We start from the raw sequence: 22,281 nt of genomic DNA, 5'->3' as shown, positions 1-22,281 counted from the left end.
CTCTTTTTAAACCCACTCTCCCAGGCTACCTTTTTTTTCTAGCCCGATTAATAGGCAACTGCTGCTGGTGCGTTAAATTGCTTTTTGGATATGCCAGGGCTACTGCTGCTGTTGGAGTGCACAGCAGCATCCCTCTTCCCAGACTGGAAGCTTCATCCAGAGCTCAACGGAGTTAACGGACCTCTTCCATTGGTGTGTTTTGGATCTGACCCAACAAGCAAAAATTAGTCATTTTTTTTTTCCCTAAATAGAGTATCATGTTGATTGTGGAACATCCAGAATACTCTAACCAGACACATACCACTTTATTTGCAGAGACAAGGTTTTGTGTTTTCTTTACTGACTCTCAGAAAGATTTTCTAAAATACTTACGAATAGATGCCCTGAAGTTGCACAATTGAATTTATCCAAATGAAAGACAGGCTGTAAGTTTAATGTGGAAGAGTATTTGCAAATGACTAGATCAAAGATGCATCAAAGGTTACTTAGCTGATGAAACAGATAATCCATCTCTGTCTGAAAGTTAGTATTATTAAATCTATAATTTAATTCTACAGTCTCAAATTCTGTACATTTTTTTACTTCTTTGGAGAATGCAGACACTATATAAATGGCCCATATGTATATATGGAGGAAGAGGGAGAGGAATGGAGTGTTATTACAGCAGGCAGTTGGACTTGATGATTGTTGTGGGTCCCTTCCAAATGAAATTTCTATTTTATTATAGTCTAGTCTAGTCTATGTTGCAAGAACAGAATGGAAGAGAGTAAAACTTTCCACAAAAAGTCACTTGCTAGCTTATATAAATATTCCTACTCTGTTTTCATTCTCCTACTCTTCACACTGGGATAAGATCTGACATAGGCATGGCCTCTTGCACTCCCATAAATTCCAAAAGCCTTTACAATCCTTGCTGATGCCAAACAACTCAGTACTCTGCTCTCACCTACTGAGTTCAGGGATAGTAGGGACAGGCATAAAGCAATTGATGGCATTAATTCAACTTAAATATGTGCTGGCTCATTTGTGATGCAAGCTAAAACCTACCTGCACCTTTGGTTGAAAGTTGCATTTAAAATCAGATATTTTGCAAAGGAAAAATGATATGAGGGATAAGAACAAACAGGACTTGAGATGTTCACATAAAAACTGGTGCTTTCCTCTGAAAGGGAATTTAATCCTTCATATGAAACAAAAGTCTTGCTCTTCTTAAGACTTCATGTTATTAGTCTAGCAGTGCAGTAGATTTCTGGGTAGTGTCACATCTTGGATTCCCCTGCCAATGAAGTGCTTAATAGAGGCCTTTCACCAGACACCAGAGGAAAAAGTGATCTTTTAACTAGCTACTGTCATTGTTCTTAGCAGACTCGGACTGTTTTAGTGGTTTTGGTAAAACATGAGGTTCTCTCAGAAATTATTGCTGCCCCTGTGGCTTACTGAGCATTTGGTGTGTAGTGAGTTATATTTCAAAGTGGTGAACTAATAAAGGAGCTCTCTACACGTAAAAGTTCTTTTGTGAGAGATCATTAAATGGGATTTACTGACACTGTTGTCTTGACTTTTGATTCTCTTTGATGAATGAGTGAGGTCATGTTCATCTTCAGTTGGGCTAATAAGTTAGTTTCTTCCTCCTTCTTTGCTATCTATGTAACAGGAATGGAAAATTTCTGTGATCAAGTAATGCACTAGAAGAGAGTTAAAATCAGATAAAAAGGGAGCTTTCATGTGGAGTCTTATGTAATGTCCCTCATTTAATGTCTCAAAATGTTCATCAAAGCAGTTCTGCTTAGTCCTATGAAGCCTGCTAAGAAGGCAACAACACCTTTGAAAACCAGATCCTCATTGTAGATACAAAAAACCTGAGAATGTTGACCAAAATACCACTGATCCCTCAGGGGCAGACTCTCATGTGACACAAATATTCCTTATTCCAGGCCAAGTTTTTCAAACATTAACGAATTAGTTTCATGCTGGTTTACTACTGTAAGAACACTGGTAGTCTTATTGGTACATTCACAGTTAAGGAAATAAAGAGTAATTTCATAGGAGTCAGGATATATCCTCCTGCATAAAACCGGTGGCAGAAAAATAAAAAGTCTAATCTTTTTCTGCTGTTTCCAAAGTTGCCATGGACTAAGGATATGGACATACCCATGACTTATCTATCCTTAGGAAAAGTAACAGGGTGGTTATTATCCTACACTTGCAGAAGAACCCAAGCCACACTGATTCAGTGTTATCTGGTCAGACCCTCATTCCTCTTTGATTGATGGAGAGTGGCAGGAAGGTGATTTAGAGGAGAAGCCTGATCTGGGTCTAGGTTATTGCTGTAGAGCCCAGGAAAACTCTCCTGTGTACAGGAACTGGGTACAGGCCATGCTCTGTGTCAGCTCTTCACTCCATGTGAAAATCAGCTGTGCATATCTACTTGATGCTCTGGTTTTCCTGAGGGTAAACATATGAATGAAAGCCAAAGAGTCCCATCACATCTCACAGGGGTCCTTACCCGTAGCTACTGCTGCCTCTTGGCGGAATCTCTCTTTTCCCATCCGCTACTGAGAAAGCCTAGAAAGATATACTGGAAAGCTCAACTTCCTGCTCTTGGGGTGGCAAAGTTTGCTTTCCCCGCAGCTGGGAAGCTTTGGGTGGACTATACCTAAATCATGACACAGGCTGTTCCCTTTGTGAATGCTAATGCACCTCCTTCGCCATCACGTACATGCTTCAGGCACCTCACACCTTCACAAGGTGATTTCATTAAGATTCCAATTAAAAGCCTGCGAAGAAATATCTCTGTTGCTCTTTTCCCTGTAAATACTGTAACTTTGGTTTGCCACTGGAATTTCAAAGCCTGTATCTGTGCAATTAAAGTACCAATTAACTGCTTTTCAGTTTCATTTTCTCATTCTGTTCTGGGTAAACTCCCTTACTATAGCTAATAATAATAAAAATGAACTAATCAGAAAAAAAAAAGAAGAAATGCATGAAATCCTCAAAGATATGATCTAACCTTTATGGGACTCAGAAAACCACTTAGCACCAGCACTTGTTATAATGTTTAGCTCCATGAGGGCAGCAGCGGTATACCTACTAGCGTAATGTTTTTGCCTCTTTATAATATTAATTGATTGAATTTAAAATGGCAACATCAGTGTCAGCATGACATCTTCAAATCCCTACCATGATTTTCAGTGTGTGTGTACAGAGCATTTCTGGCTGGAGCAGCATGTGGACAGCCTCCGGCTGGTGCAGAGCTCTGCTTGAGCTCTGTGCTTGGCTGCTGGAAGCCCTGAAGTGTTTTCCCCTTATAGAACAACTCACCTTTGCTATAATGGACAATGTAGCAAGCCACAAGCGCTGGATATGGGTAATGCTGCTGTGCACTCCTGCACCCTGTTGAAGCTGTTTGCTTCTAAACTAAAAATGACACAGGAAAATTAATCTAGTACATACAAAAAGAAGACTGTTTTTAAAGCCATGCATACATATCTTGCCACCAAACGATTTTTTTCAACAATAAAATGTCATTCCTAACTGAGGGCTTGGTGCAAAGCCCAAGAAAATCAAGGAGAGTAGTTTCTGCTTATTTCTTTTGGTTATGGATAAAGTCTTTCAAGCAGATATTTTTTTCCCTCATCCATAACTCATGTAAGTGATGTGTAGAATCCCTGATGCAAAAAAATTGTGCTTTGTAAGAAATAAGGAGCAGGAGTTTTTCCTTGCCTTGTCACATCTAAAATATACCTGAAGCTGTGAAGTACTGCATATTACTGTGGCCATAAATGTAAAAAGATCTCATATGCAGGACCAGATGTTCAGAAATTCTCAGTTTGCACAGAAGGACCAAACTATGTAGCCAGAGCCGTGAGACCAGTCCTCGGATGACATCAGTTGCAGCAGTCCTCTGGTGGCCTTAGGGCAGGATATGATGGCTGTGGATCCATCCCATGGCTTCTAGTGGCCATCACCACATTAGTCCATATTGACTATGGTCTCTTTTCTAAGCCACAGATAAAGGTTGTCATTTCAGGTGCCCAGAAACAGAAGCTAAGCCCTTTTTTTTGAGCCTTCACTTGAAAATTTAGCCTCATATATGCCTCTGCCAAGTAGCTGTGAATAAATGCTACATTAACAGGGAGATTCCAGAACAAGTGGAAGCCACACTTGGCACCCAGGAAAAGATAAATCTATGTCATTTTCCTCTTCCATTTTATCTCTTGCGACAATATTCATTGGCCCCAAGTGACATATTTTATGATGGCCTTTTTTTTATTAAGCACTAAGCAAAACCTGTATTTCTCCAGAGCACTAAGGGTCCACCAGTGTGAATCTGTCATTATCATGCTAAAGAGTTCTGTTCCAAGAATAGTGTGACCTGATCGTTTGTATGTTAATAGAGCTTGTGTCTAGAAAGATTGGAAGGCAGTCTTCCACCAGGCACAGGCTTCTCCTGAGAACAATGGACAGGGCTGCTGTGTAATAACAACAACAACAATAATAATATAATCAGTACCTTTCCCCTTCTATAGCACCTTTCATCCAAACCACTCCAAGCACCCTGAAAATTAATTAGGCCTGACAGCAATTCTGGTACATCGCATTCCCAAAAATCTGTTGTGGGATCTGAGAGACTGTAGATGGGAAAAGAGTGAGATTTTCCCTGAACTCCAAGGGAAGTCAATGGGAGAGCTGTGGACAGAAGCTGGAGTCCTGATTCATACTTCCCTGAAGTCAGATTATAAGGCAACTTTGTCTAAGAACACAGTGAGTTTAGAAGACAGAGAAAGAGATCTCTCAGAAATAAAATACCCTTATCAGTTATTAATTTTCAGTCTGGGGTCCTGAAATCAGCTTCTGTATAAATACATAAATAAAAGTTCCCTGCTTTTCAGTGACACTGAGCATACACAGCTAGATCTCAGTTTAAGTCTAGACATCTCAGTATGAATTTAAGTATCTTGTTGAAAGCATCTGGGATCCAAACTGGTGGCAATTTGGCATCATAGGTAATGGAAACTGAATATTTTCTTGATGTACAATTGATCTGTCTGTTTGTATTGTGGTTAAGGCGTAACATGTCTGTGTTAGAGTAATAGAACCATCTCACAGGACCAGGTTATGCTGCAAAGATATTCGGCTGACAGGGAGATAGAGTGATGAGATCTCCAAGTCCTGTGCAGCTTCAGTGGCATCACCTGAGGGCAGGAGAGACAAAAGTCTGTGGAAGCACTGGGAAGTTTTCCTCATACACACCCAGAAACCCCAATCCTTCTATAAGCACAAATTCATCTCCATTTTGTGTGGTTACATCTCTCCCATATCTTATCCCTTACAGGGATATACAAGTGAACTCCAATCAGCAATATTAAATAATTTTAATAAATAATTAAAATAAACTCAAAAGACTCACTGCAGAGAATGGAAAAGGTTGTCTCTGCTTTTTACCCCAGTCTCCTTGTCATGTAGATAGAATTAAGGGGAAGGATCAAATCAATTGCTCTTCCTCACTGGGTCCAGATTTAAAAATACACCTCCTCAGGAAAGCTGTGAATTGCACATTCCCAGCTCACTACTTGCTCTAGGCAGTTTTTCATATCACACAAACAGTGTAAATGGGCTGAATTAAATGTAGTAGGGCAGGGCAGGGCTGGAAAGTTAAAGTTTTGCTCTGTCCCCAGATTTTCATACTTTGCAACTCAAGATATCTTTGATTCTCCTTGTCGGTCATTCACGGGGACTGATAAACAGAACAAAGTAGGTGCTTCTGTATAGCAGATAAAGTCACACCTTTAATCAGGGGGAGAGTGTGTGGCTCAGCTTTGTACCTGTGCTCATTTGTGCACTTGCTGTTGTGCTGACAGTGGATGCAGAGCAGACCATGAAACCAACAGCATCTTTGCCCTGAAGAGCACTTAATCTGAGTGACAAGGAGAAACAAGTCGTACATAGAATTATTTTGCCATAGGAATAAGGCAGTTTCATCTGGCCAATTACAAGGACATGTATTTAAATGAAGAATTTAGAGGAAAAAACTAATTGCTTTACTGAAATAATGGCAGGTACCTGGGAAGAGATGCATAAAAAAGACTAAAAATGATTCATTAGGCAGGAATCAGAAGGGACCTCAAACACACACCAAGGGTTTTCTTGCTGCATTCAGATGAAACCAGAAGTTGGCACTGTGTAACTAGGAGATTTTTTTTAGAATTCAGGTGGAAAGTGTCTAAAACTGCTGTATAATCTGCACTTCTGGCTCTCATCCATGCCATGGTCTGGCCACATTATGTAGAAACTCTTCCTGTTTTTCTTCAAGGATTTCCTATTTTATGCTAAGGATTAATGCTGTCTGTCACTCAACAATATATCAGATGACCTAATTTACCCAGCAAGGTAAATGTCAGACAATAACCAGAAATACCATTTGATAAAGTAACAGCAGAGTCTAATAACAGGGTTTGTATAAAAAAAAAAAAAAAGGAACACTGGGTAATTTCCATTTGATTCCTTTTAAGCCTGGAATGGGTTGGAGTTTACTTGATTTCAAGGAGGTAAATCACCTAAATCATACTCTGTCTGTGGGGATTGAAATCCATGATAGAGGGAAAGTTTTGAAAACCTGAGAGATGTGACAGAAAAAATGAAGCATAACAATAAAAAAAAAAAAGAAAAAAGAAAAAAGAAAAATCAAGCAGAATGGAGGAGACCAAAAAGAGCAAAACTGAGAGAGAACACATTTTGGAGAGGCTTTCTGTAAATGAATTTTTTTGGGTGCATCTTTGCTTCCATACAGGTTCATGTGTTACAGAGTTCATTCAGGCTAATTGAACCTAGAACATTTTCAAAGGTTATTTTGCTAATTACTATATTCAGAGCTTCCCATCAGCCATGCAAGGCTATGCCACTTTAGGCCACTTGATGTATCTCAGCCTACTGGTAAAACTAGCAATAAAATTTACTTAACTGATAGAGTCATATCAAAACCAGCAATATACTGCTAATTGCCACAATCCAATTTAGAAGTGACAAATCAGCTAAGGAAAAGTTAGCATCAGCCCTTGAAAGCATTTATGACCTTCTTCCGAAGGGCAACGACAGAGCATTTTGGTAAAAGAGCTAATGTGAGTTAGATTAGGGTTACAAGTTGCTCTGGGAATTACCTGTCAGCTAGAAGTAGAAGAAATGATGTCTATTTTACTAAAGTCCAGAGAGGTAAATTTTGTTGCAGGTTGTGTGAAACTGTTTCCCTAGGTATATTTTAATTTGAAAAACAAATGTTATTACATTTTTACATTATTTACAAAGCATATAATTATGTAGCCAGGTTCCCATCTTGTTTAAGAGGGCAAAAAAGCCTCCAAAAGCCCTTGCATGTCATGAGTTCCAGTCTCAAAGGGTGACATAGGAGCACAGTATGTGGGGGTGGAAAAAAAAAAAAGGAAAAAACAGAGAATGTTTAACATTCAGAATTTGTCCACAGCCGATAATTTATTGGAACTCATCTGTAACAAGGTCTGGCACTGATTTATAAGTTGATTTGAAAAATAAATAAAAGTGATAGAAACCTGCGTTTGGTTTTAATGATAGACTGTTGCAGCATGAAAAGTAAGGTTATGAAACATTGCAAGGAAATTAGATATTATGCCCTGAAGTCAACTGCAGCTACCAGCCCATTAATTGTTAGATATTTATTATTAAAAATTTCTTTTCATGAGTGACTGCAGAATATTTGCACTCTTAAAGTTGTTGAGTTCTGACATGAATGAAGCATATGAAGCTCATTTTTTCTTCCCTCTCTGTGTGTCCATCTGTGTGTGTTTGTGTTTGTGGAGCTGACAAGGTAGCTGACCCAAGAATGTGATGAATCTTTCCTGCACAAACCAAACACACAAGTGCTGCCTCTGAATCGAGACTGAATAGAATAATGAGTACTGGGAGGTTTGCTACTGTTTTGAATTTCAATAGTAAGGGGCTTGACAGTGCTTGGAAACAAGTCTCCCTGGAAGTAGAGAGGGCCCAACTCTGTTTCCAGTGAAACAGACAGCATCCCCCAAAAGCTCTGACAATAAGTATGGATAGTGTGTGCTCCAAGAGCTGAACCAATTATACACCAAGTGCTGCAGAAAGGGGGAGACAGGTAATGAGTAAAAACCAGCAGTGTATACTTAAAAAATCAAAAAGAAGGCAAGTAAAGTATCTTTTCTAAAAGTCCTCTAAAGCCCTTGGCAAACTGAGGCACTATATCGTGCCTTAAAAGTACAGAGGAAATCCAATGAAATTAACTCTGAAAAAAACCAAGTTCACGGAAAGGTAGGACTTTCTAACACATCCTCCTGCTTCTCCACTCCCACCTTAGGAAACAGCCAGCACCAATGGCTTGTGACAAAGCAGTACCTAAGGAAAAGAGCATGAGTAGGACTGTTGCCTATGACGCACACGGAGGAGTGAGTGTTGATTGCCTCTTCGACCTGCTGAGTGACTGTGGGTGCTGACCTGCCTGTAGGAATACAGATATTAACATGCCTTTTCTCTTAAAAGCACTTTGAGGACAACTAAGGAAAATGACAAAGGCACAGGGAAAGAAATCATAATGTTTTATTACTACGTGGTTGTTAGATTGCATTAACATCTAGACTCACAAAACATTGCCCAAATACATTAAGGGAAATGGTCCCTATTTCAATTGGCGTATGATTTACCTGTCTCAGAATTTTCTATGCATTATTAACAGCAGTTATAATAATTAAGTATGGTAATAATGTGACTATGGAAGCTCAATGGAGGAAGATAGGATTTAAAATCTTTGCTAGTTAGATTGTCTAAGGCAAACCGTGCTGAGGCTGTACAGTGTTTGGATCATAAGAGGCAATTATTGACTCTGTCACGGGAAAGCAATACATGCATCCTTGTTCCTCTTTTCCCTTCAAGGTTGCATAAACAGTTTAGCCCCTTTCCTCCGTCTTCATTTCACTTGGAAAACTCTCTCTAAGGTTTTTTGCTCTATACAACAGGATTTCTGGAATCAGGGATGTATTCGCACTTCATCCTTGGGATGTGAACATTTCTTTCTCCATCATGAAATACAACTTCAAGTATACATTACTGTTCTTTCCTTGTCGCTATTTCTGTGGTGTTTCTAATGAAGATAAAATCAGGGAGGACAATACTTCCTCTTCAGAACATGGATTTAAAAACAGAGGAACTTTTATGCAGTGCAAAAGAAGACAGGCAGCTATTAAAGAAGATTCACAGTTATAGGCAAATATATTAATAGTGGGGTTAGCTCTTGAAATGAGGATTTATAACATGCCTTAACCTAATCCCTCATTAAGATAATTTATTCCCACCCTCAAGGTCTCACATCACAGCTAGCACTAGGCAAATAATTAGTAACAAACAATTTATTTGATCAATTTCAACTCCTCTTTTAAAATGAATTGCCAGCCAGTGCAGTACAATTTTCTCAAATATATTTATAATTCAACATTATTTTCCAATTTTTGTGACGTATTTGTAGCCTGTTGTTTATCTAGGAAGAGCTGGGTGCTTGATGGTAGCTAGTCAAGGCATTTTGAATTTTACTTGCTCAACACTCATACTTTCAAGATATGAATACTATTTCCCCTAAATAAAGTTGAGTACATGAAACTTTTAATCCATAACTCACAGATCACAACGGGAGTTCTTTGCTCTGAGGTCACACTACCCAAGAGGCTCACAGCTCCCTTTGTAGTAAGGTGAGAAAGAGACCTATTTCTATCCTGCTGCTGAGACAGACCATCCTGACATAGTGAAGGTTGCAAGCCTATGTGCTAATTAAGGTAGCCTTAGGAAGTTACTTCATCAGAAACATTTCCCGATGAAACTCCATCAAGTATCCAAACACTTGCTGAAGTACTGGCTAAGCTTCTTGCTCATCTGCCCTTCTGCCTGCTGTGGAGAAACCTGTGGGAGTCTAGTTAGTAAACGTGGCATCCAGAGGACTGAAAGGCTGTGAAATGAATTGGGGTCTCTGACACAGCCCTATCTGGGCCACCACAACAGCCCTGGAAGGTATTTTCAAACTACATTTTTTCATGTTATATCACTCAGAATGAGAACAGTTATCAAGCTAATGAAATTCTCACATCTCTGTCAGCTGATGGGAATAAAGCCAGGCCATACAGTTTCCTAAAACAGCAGCGTAAGGCCACTGACTGTAAGTGCAACCTATAAAACAAAGGAAGAGCAATACAGAGGTTATGGCACAAAGGCACCAAGCTGGGATCCAGCAGGTCCACATTAGAGTCATTCTCTCTTCTTTTCCTCTGAAATGGGGAGAAATATCTTGTCATTTTTCACGTGTGGCTGACTGCCTGTTGGTTTGGTTTGCTTCCCATGACAAAGGTGACTTTGCACCACAGGGCTGTTTGCAAGGCCGAGCTGGGTATGTGTTACCCCAACACAAACAGCCACAGCTACGTGGTTCAAATAAACTCCCTCAGACAAGTACTGTAAATCCAGAAAATTCAATTAAAGTTACACTTATGAGACTATGGAGAACAAAGCAGAGAATGTAACTAAAGCCCTCAGCCTCAACTCAGCCTGCAGAGACACGAAGCTGTAACTATTCAGTGACAGAGAGGCATTTTAGATCTTCAAATTAGGCACTTTTAAAACAATGCTATAAACTTTTCCCTCAGTGTTTTATCCCTTGGGTGCCTGGATGCAAATCAGGGAAAAGGTGTGGGGTGTTTAGGATAGGAGGGTGAGTAGGTGGGTAAAGTAACAAACTGGACTGTTCTGATTGGGGATAGTTATAACCTCTCCACAAAATTTATATTCTGTGCATTTACATTATCAAAATGTGAATTTAAATTTAATTTAGCTCAAGACTTTCCTTAGGATAAACTATTAAAAACCTGTTACATTAATGCCAATTAAGAAACTCTACTAAGTACCAGCACTCAATATTCCTAATGAAGACACCATCAAAAAATAAAAAAACCCGTACACTCATGCAGATCTCTACTCCAAAAAAAGAGGCTACAGCAAAATTAAAGAATAACAAGTAAGTATTTTGACAATTTTTCTCCCACTTAACTGCTGTTTTAGAGGACTTTTGAAGTGGCAAGATCTTGGAAGGATAGGTAAAACAAACCCCAGTATTTATCCACATCAAGAATGTAATCTTGACTCCCTGCTAAACTGCCATCCCAGCCTTCCCTTGGAGGAGTAACAGAAATGTGAAGAACAGATTCCCAGGTGTTGATGCTCCAACTACAATGCCAGTGAAATATAAAGAGTAAAACTGAAAAGAATAATTTGTGCTGAATCTATTATGTCCTGTAAAACTGGTAAGATACACAGCCCCTTTAACAGAAAACCTACATAGAAGACCTAATTCTTTTATTTCACTTCCCTCCTAGCTACAAAACTCCCCAAGTATTGTGGTGGGAAAGTGCCCATCTTTTCATCCTCACATTTGAACCTATCTATAAATTTGTATCATTACAGCCTTCTCAAGAAAAATGGACTGAAAGAGACTCCAGGAGCCAAGATGACTGGTCTGGTAAGTCAATCACTTGATAAAAGTCTATTCCAGCACTTAACTAAAAACACAACATCTTTTCTTAGATCACACATTACTTTCCAGTAAGTGCGAAGTGTTCTCCCTTGGATTTTGTTTTTTCTGCCTCTCCTACCACCAAAATATTCCCTACTAAATTTGTCCTCAGCCCAAGCCAAATCAAACACACAATTACTCCAGTTTGGCTGTTGAGTTTGAAGGAGTTTAAATTGCTGAAACTCAGCCCCAGGGAGGAGCTGGTTGATCTCCTTTTGTGGTAATCTGTACTCTTTTGCTTTTCAAGAATTTCTTCAAGTCTCAATTTGTATTCATGGTTTCTTTAAAAATCACTAACTGGTGTTCATTATTCTGCAAAAACCCACTAATTTAGTGCATACTAAACATACGAGATCACACAAGTGTGCTGTCCTTCATTTGCAAGGCAGGGTCTCAAATACCTTCTTTTTCTTCAGAAAAGATGTTCTTTTTTGGCAGAACAGAACTAACTCCTCTGTTTCAACAGGAGATCCCAAGCATATGAGATTCTGTTCTGTTCTGTTCTTTTCTGACATGTAAGTAGCAGTTACAGTCTTCTTGCAGTGAAATAACAATAGATCTGCAGTCCATGCAGCTCATACGTGTCAACAGGCTTTCTGGTACAGTGTAGTGCAATGCACTACATTCAATAGAACTGGGACAAATTTGTAGTTAATGCATTTCTTGCAAACTAACAATACAGATTTTCATAGATAACTGCAGAAAAACAGAGAGCTGTGTCTGAACAGAACTTTATTAATCCATTGTTAAAAAAATAATATGAAGTAGTGCCAGACACAGACTTCTAAGAAACAAATACAAGTAAATCACTTGGTTTGCTTTTGGATACCAGAATTACAGAGGCAAAGAGATGAAACTGTTAGACCCATAAATGTCAGTTATCTCACTGTCGAAACAAATCAGCTATTGACTACACAGGAGTTAAGAGTCAGGATGTAGGTCACACTTTAACAGAAAGGAAATTACACCTGATAGAAAAATGTGTTGGTTTTACTTATCAGGAGGATAATATAACAGCTATGAATTCAGACTTAATACTAACTGGTTTAGCAGAGAGGAGGCACGTTCATCCCTACAGCAGTGGGCAACTCACAGGCTACTGGTGCTGCTGTTTTGATAGCTGGACATAAATAGACTCTACAAGCAATGGGACTTTGCTGTGATTTTTCACCATTTTTTCTGCTAAAGAGACTTCTGAGGCTATGAGGCTACACGTGTATTCAAGGAAGTATTAGCTGCATCCCTCTGCTCACTCCCAGATTTTCTCCAGCTTTTTCCAAAACGTAACGGAGTTCAGGTCACAGACACATGAAAGCTGCTGCAAGGCATGGAAGAATGTGATCTTATACTGTCAGCTATTCCACAGGAACAACCTATGTGCTCAATACGTATGAGAGAATTTATGGGGTTTTGCTCAGTGAGAAGTGTGTGTACATGGGCAGCTCTTTCTGAATTCACTGTACGGAATTTTTCTGAATCTCATGTCACAGGAATTTGTGGACACAAACTCTTTGCTGTCTATCATCCATTTAAAGGAGCAAAACGTTTACATATTTTTGAAGATCTGGTCATTATTTTTAATAATTTAAGACCTTTGCATAAAGAAAAAGCCCATGTATCTTTTGCTCAAAAGGAGAAAAAAATGAACGCTCAATAAGGTCATAGTTGTCATGGTGAAAGGAATACAAAATGATAAAAAAATCTTGCAGAGTACAAAATTAGTAACTAGGATGCCAGGTTTTTAAATGTATTCTCCAGTTATGAGAAAATGAAAAGGGTAAGGGCAGAGGAGCAAACATGGACATAAAGCCACAAGCAATCAATCCAGTGTGGGTTGCTCCTCTAACTAAAATAAAACAACGTTCTCCCAAAGGCTCACATCCTCATGTAGCTACCTCAGCTCTTTTTCTGTTGCTGCCTTACAACATCAAAGGGCAGAAAAATTAAGCTTTTTGTGAGAAATAACAGAGGTAATGGATGTACTGCCAGGCCTCCCTGCTGTGGCGGTTTGGTAAGGATGATACACTACACACCATCTTACTTGCTGTTGTGATGAGTTTCAGACATGTACCATTATTTACTACATGAAGCTGAGAAAATAATGCAGGTTACCAATTCTCCTGAAGAGAGATTGCAATAATAGAAATGAACATGGACAAGAAGAGATGCAGACAGTTTTTACTGGGAGTCTCAAGAAATAAACTAAACCAAGGATAAAAGCCTAATATTGAAAATTACTTATGAATAATCCTCTGCACCATAGAATTCTAATTAGGAAAAATAAAATGAATTAAAAAGAATCAATCTAAACTCCCTAAACTGTGCAAAACACAAGAATCTGCATTTTCAAAACCCCACATTTTAACACTGTAAGTCATTAGCAGAAAGAGAACAGTTAATCTGATCAAACAACCACAGCTCCAGAAGAAGAAATCTAGCAGGTTGAAGAAATTGCACACTAAATCATATACAGCTCCCTTCAGCCACTTGTGTGCCTACCAAACATGGTTCAGTCATTTTCAGTTTGGCACGGATATTCTCAGATTTGAAGGACCTGCAGTGAAGATGACTAACAGAAGCCATCCTATTTCCAACCACAAAGTCTCAGCATACCTACAAACATGTCTTTGCCCATCAAATAGGATATACATGCAAGATTAATTTGTCTTCACAGTGAGTCTTCACAGACAGAAAGAGAAGTTTTACACAGAGAGGGGCAGTCTAATGCTCTTGTGTGGTGGTTGAATTTGGTATTTTCAGAACAGTAAAGTAGTAAAGGCTCAACAGTATTTATATTGTCTTCAATTCCTTTGAAAAATCCCTGTCCTGAGCATTAGTTTGATTACTGAAACCTGCTTTGTATCTGTTACATCCAATACTATGCAAAGTAAAAGCAGGACGGCCCAGAATTAATGCTATTGCTCTCCAACACATCTTGATTTTCATTCCTTTCCTTATCCTACCACAGTGCAGAGTGCAGAAATATAATCTGGTAAAAGGTATCACACTGCACCTTTCTGATACACAGCTACACCTGGTCTCCATACAAATTTAGCTTTCAGTACGAAGAAAGCTAGCTCTCTTCACTAGCGACATTTTTACTGAGAAGCCAAAATATGTATCATTTGTACATAGCTATGCTTCAACTTCTTGGAAAAAACCCCAAGCTCTTACCTATTAAAGAATAGATTCTATTGAAGCTGTGTTTCAGTGCAAAATTTTCGAAGTCTAAGATGGTTGATTCAAGCAGCCTTTACCTTATGTGCCTGGGGATCCAAAAGCTTCAGGCAGCAAGTGGTCTCATACCTGGCAAGCATGCAAGCATGATAGCTTAATCTCAGGCTGCTTTAATCCCAGGAAAGATGAAGTCTGCAAGCTAAGCTTGTACAGCCAGGCACGAGTCATTTATTAAGGATAAGGAGTCCAGGGAAATCAGGTGTGACTCGTAGTAAGGATTAGCTACCTTTTAACCAGTTCTTACCTACAAAGCTACACAGAATTTGTTTTCTTTTATATATTTCCTAACAGCAAGAATACAGTCTTCATTTGAAGGGGCCAAGCACTCACTCAGTTTTTGCCTATTAGCTGCACTGCACAGGATGGTGTAAACTAGGTATCCAGCACTACCGGCTGTTAGCTTGAACTGCTTATTAAGGGCAATTTTTAGTGTATTTCTCACTAAAATGATTTTCCAATACCAAAATTTGGATAGTACATAAAATAAATAATCCTAACTTTAGGCTACATCAACAAAAGATTAAAGGGATGTTAAAGCCTAAAGAGCTTAAATTCTGCTTGTTGCTGCCTGAAGCCTATATGAACCCTTCTTTATGCATTAAAGCCTTCCAGGGGCCTCAAATCCTCTTTGAGAACATAGAGTAGTTTGGTTTAGAAGGGACCTTTAAAGGTCACCTAACCCTCCACAATGAGCAGGAACACCTTTAATTAGATCAGGTTGCTCCGAAACCTGTCCAACATAACCCTGAATGTTTCCAGCGATGGGGCATCTACCACCTCTCTGGAGAATCTGTTCCAGTGTTTTGCCACTCTCACTGTAAACAGTTTCTTCCTTATACCCAATCTAAATCTACCCTGTTTTAGTTTAAAACCATTACCCCATCACAACAGTCCCTGATAAACAGTTTGTCCAGGTTTCCTGTAGACCCCGTTCTGTGCCGGACTTTTGCACAGATCTGCTGGCATTACTGCCTGTTACTACAGGACTCTATTCCAGTGGAGTTTATACTCAGGTTCTGAACAAGTACGACAGCATCTACCACAGCTGTCCACGTTCATGCAAAGTGCTGACAAGAAGGCAGCAAGCAGTGTAGTAACACTTCCAGCTATCTGTGGATCAGGTGCTGTGCTAGAGCAGCAAACAGCACTGCAAGATCTAAATGCAGAAAATAAAAAGAAACTTTGAACTCCTTCTGTATTGACAGTATCAATTTCATCTGCAAGTGTCTTGCATTTGCTCTCAGTCACATACTCTTGTTTTGCACTGAGCAGCAATCACCAAATGAAGATGCCTCTCTCCCCATGGGACTGTGCTCTGAAGGTACTCACTGTTCAGCCAGTGAACACTATCAGGTGTTTTCAGCATGGCTTTGCCAGCTCCAGCAGTTACTGTAGCCAACTCAGAGATACTAATTTTAAGTATATTTATTAACAATTTGTAAACAGGAGAAGAAGTGGAAGATAGACACAGCAAGATCTAAGATGACAGAGTAACCGAGGTTGGAAGGCCACTTTGGAGCTCATATGGTTTAACCTCCCCTGCTCAACACAAAGCCACCCACAGCCAGCTGCCCAGGGACCACATCCAGACAGTTTTAGAATATATCCAATGATGGAGACTTATCAAACTCTTTGGGCAATCCATGCCAGTGCTCAATCACCTTAACAGTAAGAAAGTACTTCCTCTATTCAGAGGGAACCTCCTGTGTTTCAGTATGTGCCCACTGCCCCGGTGCTGTCACTGGGCTTCGCTGAAAAGAGCCTGGCTCCCCCGTCTTTGCGCTCTGTGTTTATACACATTGATGAAATTCCCCCCAGCCTTCTCTTCTCCAGGATGAAAAATCCCAGCTCTCTCAGCCTTTCCTCACAGGAGATATGGTCGAGTCCATCATCTTCGTGTCACTTTGCTGGACTCTCTCCTCCTAGCCCCATTTCTTTCTTGTGCTTGGAGAGCCCAGAACTGGACACAGCGCTACAGGTGTAATGAAAATTACAAAGTAAAACTTCACATTTAAAACATAAGTAATAAAAAAATAAAAAGGGAAAAAAAGGCAGAGGAAGCATAAAACTGAGAAATCTAATAAAGAAAACATCTAAATAACCAAAAGCAGAGAGAAGCAATACATTACCAACACACCTCAAAAAACCAGCACAACAGCACAATCCAGATGTAGAGAAGTGTTAAGTCAGCACTGTATTCTAAGCTACTTGTGCATGAATGTCCTTTATTGCATTAGTCTTTGCTTCTCTACAAGCGAATGGCAAAATGATACAGACCCGACAAGGCATCATTATGCTTTTGCATGTCATGTGATGACAATTGCTCACATTTTCCCATGGAAGCAGCTTTTGACTAGTAGCAAAGTGAACCAGCCACCTTAAAGTGAAGGATATTACGCTTCTCCTAAAACTGCTACTGTCTCTGGCTTGCTTCCACAGCAGTACTCACAGAAAACAGAACCAATCAACAAGAAAATAACAATGCAAAAAAGCTTCAAATAAAATGCAGAAAAGATATTTTATGGCTGTCTTAATTTCCTTTTAAATCATACTTGTACAGAACAAGGAACAGAAACAATTTAACACTTTTAATGCTGGGGGTAAAAGTAAACTGGGCTTACATTGGTACTACTTCATTTAAAGTACAGATGGGCTCTGCTGGACTTGGGGCACAGGATCACTGAGGGTATTAACATCTATTCCTTGCTCATCACAGACTTACCAAGGCAACTTTGGGCAAGATACCATTTCTCCTACATCTCTGAAACAGATAGGGCTTTTCTGCCTCATAGGCAAGACTGAAATTAATCTCTATAAACTGTCTGAACAGTCAAGAGTTTTATATTAAATATTAAAATTAATATAAAGATTTTTAAAAAGGTAAAATGTAGAAGAAAAAAAAAAACAACCTTCCACTAACAAATTCTGAGCTATTAACTAAAACCACATATAAAATCCCTCCAGAAAAACGTATTAATCCATTTAATTACTTCCTTAACTTGTGAAGTTTACTTATTATTTCCTGCCCTCCAGAGTATACAGGCAATTTTATACCTCTTTTCAGAACAGTAAACAACTCAAAAAGTTTCCATGATTGAACAAGCAGCGGTCAAACATGAGAGAAGGGCTTGTTTGTGCCTGGGAGCATGGGAGGCAGAAAGAAAAGAAACAATTAAGACACACCAGGTTAGTGAGGAAGGCACTTATTAAAGAAAAAAAAGAGCACTTGCAATAATTTATTTCCTCTTCCTTTAGTTCTCACAGGCAGGCAAGGGAGAAGAGAGATTTTCTTGGAAGATGGAATGAGGTCAAGGAGTTAACTCATACGTTCCACTCATCAAGACCTTTCCAAAAATAATGAAAAGTATGACAGACTTTTTCCTGGAGAAAAAAGGATTTAAAAGAATCATCCAGATGGTTATAAATGAAACGAAACAGAAAATCTGGAATGTGACCAACCTGCAATAGTGTGATGTAAGCCCTTAAATGCAGGAATACAAACCTGAAACAATCCACAGTGTGTAAATAGAGCATGTTGAGAAAAAGAGCTCACATCCAAAAGCAAGAAAGACAAGTAAGGAGGTAAGAAAGTTAGGAATGACATAAAGCCCAAAATTCAGCTTAAAATGTCTGGTAAATTCAAAGCACAGCAGTGGTAAAACAAGATTAAGAAAAACAGTTTAAAGGAGTATCAGGAAACACTGTAGGTTTGGAGGGCAGGGCATTAGTTCTTCCACGCTTGTATTGACACACAGGTACCTGCATAATTAGCAGTTCTGATGACACTGACATACTGGAATACTGAAGAAATCCACTGCACAGTCAATTACTTCATTACTGAAGTGTGCCAGACAAGTGCAAAAATGTAATATGAAAGCAACTGCAAATGCATGCTGACTTAGGAAAACAGAGCTCCCTCAGCTTTCCAAAGGAGGCAGAAGCAGGTGTCACAGAGGTAGATTGCTGACATCAATGGAGATCCTGGTCAGACTTAAATTTTACTGAGAATTTCAATGCTGTTATAACTAATTTCTACATCATAGATTTTTTATAGAGAGAAAAAGGCTGTTAGCACAAGGATAAGAAGCAACTAATTCACATCATATTTAGATAACAATTTTTCTGTTGAGAGAATTGAATGGTTTTTTCTATAGTTTCACCATGCCTACTGTAAAGAGTCCAGGAGACAACGAGTATAAAATGCCATAGTTACTGTGACCAGCCTTCAACATTGGGAAGGGTTAACCAACATCCCAATATAAGTACACAAAAAATAAATAATTTACAGTTACTTTGTGGACAAGCCCTTATTCATATTTCATAGACAACACAAAACCAACATACATATACAGTACAGAAGACTCAAACTCAAAATTTTGTAGTAAGAACACTTGCAGGTTTGTAAGGTTTTCTAACTTGCATGCACTATGAAGTTCATTAAAAAGACCCCACAACCCCACAAACAGCAATTCACTGAAATGAGGGTTTTCTTAATAAAGGCATGAAACTGCACAGACCATGATGTGTGGCAAATCATGAACTACTCTCACTTGTGTGTGCACTTCCTTTAACACACATATTGTTGATTGGCAAGTACTAGAACACCTATGAATACCTATGAAAATAAAGAGCTGACTCTTAAATTTATGCTATTAACAGTAAACCTACAATATTAATTTGTATATAAAAATAATTTTTAAAGTACACTTGTAAAACAAAACATACACTTCTACAGTTAAGAAAATTATTTAAAAAATAAATCAAGATTTCCCCTAATGGTAGCTTCATAACTCAGTCCTGCATACAATAGAGACTAAATTAAAAGGTGAATTATTGTGGTTACTATTCTCTCTGAAGAGAGACAATAGAGACAAAACTGGACTATATAAACAGTTCAGAAACATCCATACTACACTTGAATTCTAGTCAAAAACTTTGTGAGTGACTTCTCATGTATTTAAATAAAACAGATGCCAAATGAATTATATTTTACTATGACTTACTGCATGTATTGTAGCTTTCACATAATTTGGTTTCCTGAAGCTCAATAAAGTGTAGCAACAGGCAGAGTTTACAGATGGCAGAACTGAGACTGTAAAATTATCTTAACCTTGCTGGAAAGAACAACTTCATTTAGTGAAAAGAATGCAAGGGAATGTAAGAGTTGATAGATATTATGGGGAAAGAAGTGTATCAATCCCCTTGACTTGGTCAAGTGCACTCTTGCACCAAATTTGAAATTGTAATGCTTTATCACACCTTACCATAAAACTTTGGCTGCAACATGAAAATGGACAGCCATGGCAGACCATCTGTCTCTTTGAAGGTGTATCTGTTCATCAAATTCTCACCTCTCTACCTCATCCAGGAAACAACTGATCATGCAGCAGCTGGGAATTTAAAAACCAAAAGTGTCCCATGCAATAAATTCTCCTGACCTGGCAACAGTGGGTTTGTATGTGTTGAGAGGCTTTGCTGACACCCCAGAGAAGCGTCAGGGCTGGGAACAGTGCAGTTATGTTAGCACAACTCTTCTCTTGTTCATCCCATTATGCTAAGACGGCTGTTATTCCGTGTTCTGTTCCATAACACATTTAATATGGCAGATGCGAGCTACCAACTCAATAAGAAAAATTTAAGGCACATTTTGTGTCTGTGCTTTGATTACAAACTCCTTTGAACAGCAACTCTTCCTAAGTGTCTGAAAAACATTTTGCACATCTTGAATACTTTCATCAACTAGTATTTTTGACAGAAGGCCATCCTGTGAGATATTTAAATTCTTTGTATGTTATTTCTGACTATATATTTCTATTATCCAATTAATTTTTGTCTAAGTTGGAAGAACACACACCAAGATGAATCTAAGGGACACAACAACAAAAAAACCATGACCACATAAGAACAATGATTTGTAAGGTGATTAGTATTTTTAAAGTGCTGTAGTTAAATATATAAAATGAAAGAGATGGCAAGCGATTCAAAAGCAAGTTGAATATGAAAGAAAGAGAGATAAATGGACTTAGTCTTCCTAAATTCATGATGAAAAAGACACTGGTAGCACATTGTCTCCTCCTGTCATTGAAGAAAGAAAATGGTAATCTGTACCTTAATCCTCTTAACTTCATCAGAAGACCACACAGACTGACACAATATATATTCCAATCACATTAGCTGATGCTGTTATTATTTACTCCGATATTGAAATAGAAAAATTTTGATTTGATAATAGGAATTTAAGAACTTCCATGTCTCTTTATACCACTATAATAGAGAGGGCCACAGGCCACTAAAAATTCTGTATTTCACCACAGAATAGGCAAGTAACAGTTTCTTACACCACTATTTCAATCTCACTCTGTTCAGGCCCAAAAGCCCATTTTCCCCTTGGAAAAGCACGAGTGTTGACTGCACAAACTCAATCTCAGTTTTGTTACTTGCAAGCAATAGTCAAAAAGAGTAACACTAGGATTTCCATAAAAATTTCAATTATTACAATAAATACCAAGTTCTGTGATGATCTAAACAATAACTTAAAAAAACCCCAACATTTTTATTTAAAATGTAAAAGAGTGACAACATACTGTATTCTAAACCTTCCACCTTTAAAATCACAATTTGGTCAACCAGTTGGTGATTAATACAGTATTACATTTAAATTACCCCACCTAGACAATCACAAAGAACCACTAATCTCAGATCAGCCACATGGCCAATATTATTAAAATGCCCAAACTAGTCTTCTACTGTGTCCCACTTGAGTGCAGCTTCTCAGCAGTTTGCCAGGAGCTGCTGTCCTTCATTGCCGATAAAACCATCTGACAATGGCCTACAACACCGTTTATGATGAATTCAAGTGCTCTGAAGAAAGGGCTCACAACAGTGTGCATTTATAGCAGTCTGCAAGCAGACAATATGCCTTCAGCTCCTTTGGTTTTAATAACGTTCCCTTTGGAAAGTGAATCAGTTGAAGACTGTTCCAATAAAATAGTAAGTCAAAGTCTAGACAAGGCATGAACCACTGTCTATACGGTTTGTGACAACGTCCTTGATTTTCTTTCTTCCACACTTTTTTTCCAAAGACCAAGCAGTGAAGGCAGTTTGAATTTGTCCATATTCTTACTGTAAACATTAAGAAATATACCAAGGACAACCAGTAAGCCTGACCACACATACCTAGAGGAGAGGCAGAGGAGGGGAAAAAAGTTACCATTAGCACTTTATCAGTAGCAATTAAACACCAATATTTGTGGATTAAATAAACCTTACTTTAAGAAGAGAAAAGTTGAAGAAAAACCCCCCACAAATTAGTGGGCTCTGAGATAAAGATTCAGGGACATTCTATTATTACTGTCTTTCCACCATTCTTTTTTCCTGTCCTGGCTGGAGAGCTTATTAAAGTGCATTTATAAGTTAAATAGTAACTAAAGAGTATTTGCTCT

General features: G+C 38.6%; 1 protein-coding gene across 3 annotated transcripts in view; it reads right to left on the bottom strand.

The window, feature by feature from the left end:
• The window catches only part of SLC35B3 (solute carrier family 35 member B3), a 42,884-nt gene that overhangs the window by 6,352 nt on the left and 14,251 nt on the right, over window positions 1–22,281 (bottom strand). Inside the window, exon 9 of one of the 3 annotated variants that reach the window (XM_017746912.1) lies at window positions 8,575–16,811. The exons of 1 other annotated variant lie outside the window; for it this stretch is intronic. In XM_017746912.1, coding sequence (XP_017602401.1) covers window positions 16,739–16,811 — 73 coding nt within the window. In that variant the 3' untranslated portion in view covers window positions 8,575–16,738. Of the gene's footprint in view, window positions 1–8,574; window positions 22,016–22,281 lie in introns of those variants that run through there. One more of the 3 variants, XM_008643441.2, reaches the window with a different exon arrangement.

This window comes from Corvus brachyrhynchos, unplaced genomic scaffold (genome assembly GCF_000691975.1).
Source record: "Corvus brachyrhynchos isolate BGI_N302 unplaced genomic scaffold, ASM69197v1 scaffold100, whole genome shotgun sequence".
Classification (NCBI taxonomy): domain Eukaryota; kingdom Metazoa; phylum Chordata; class Aves; order Passeriformes; family Corvidae; genus Corvus; species Corvus brachyrhynchos.
This window is presented reverse-complemented; position numbering and strand designations above follow the sequence as displayed.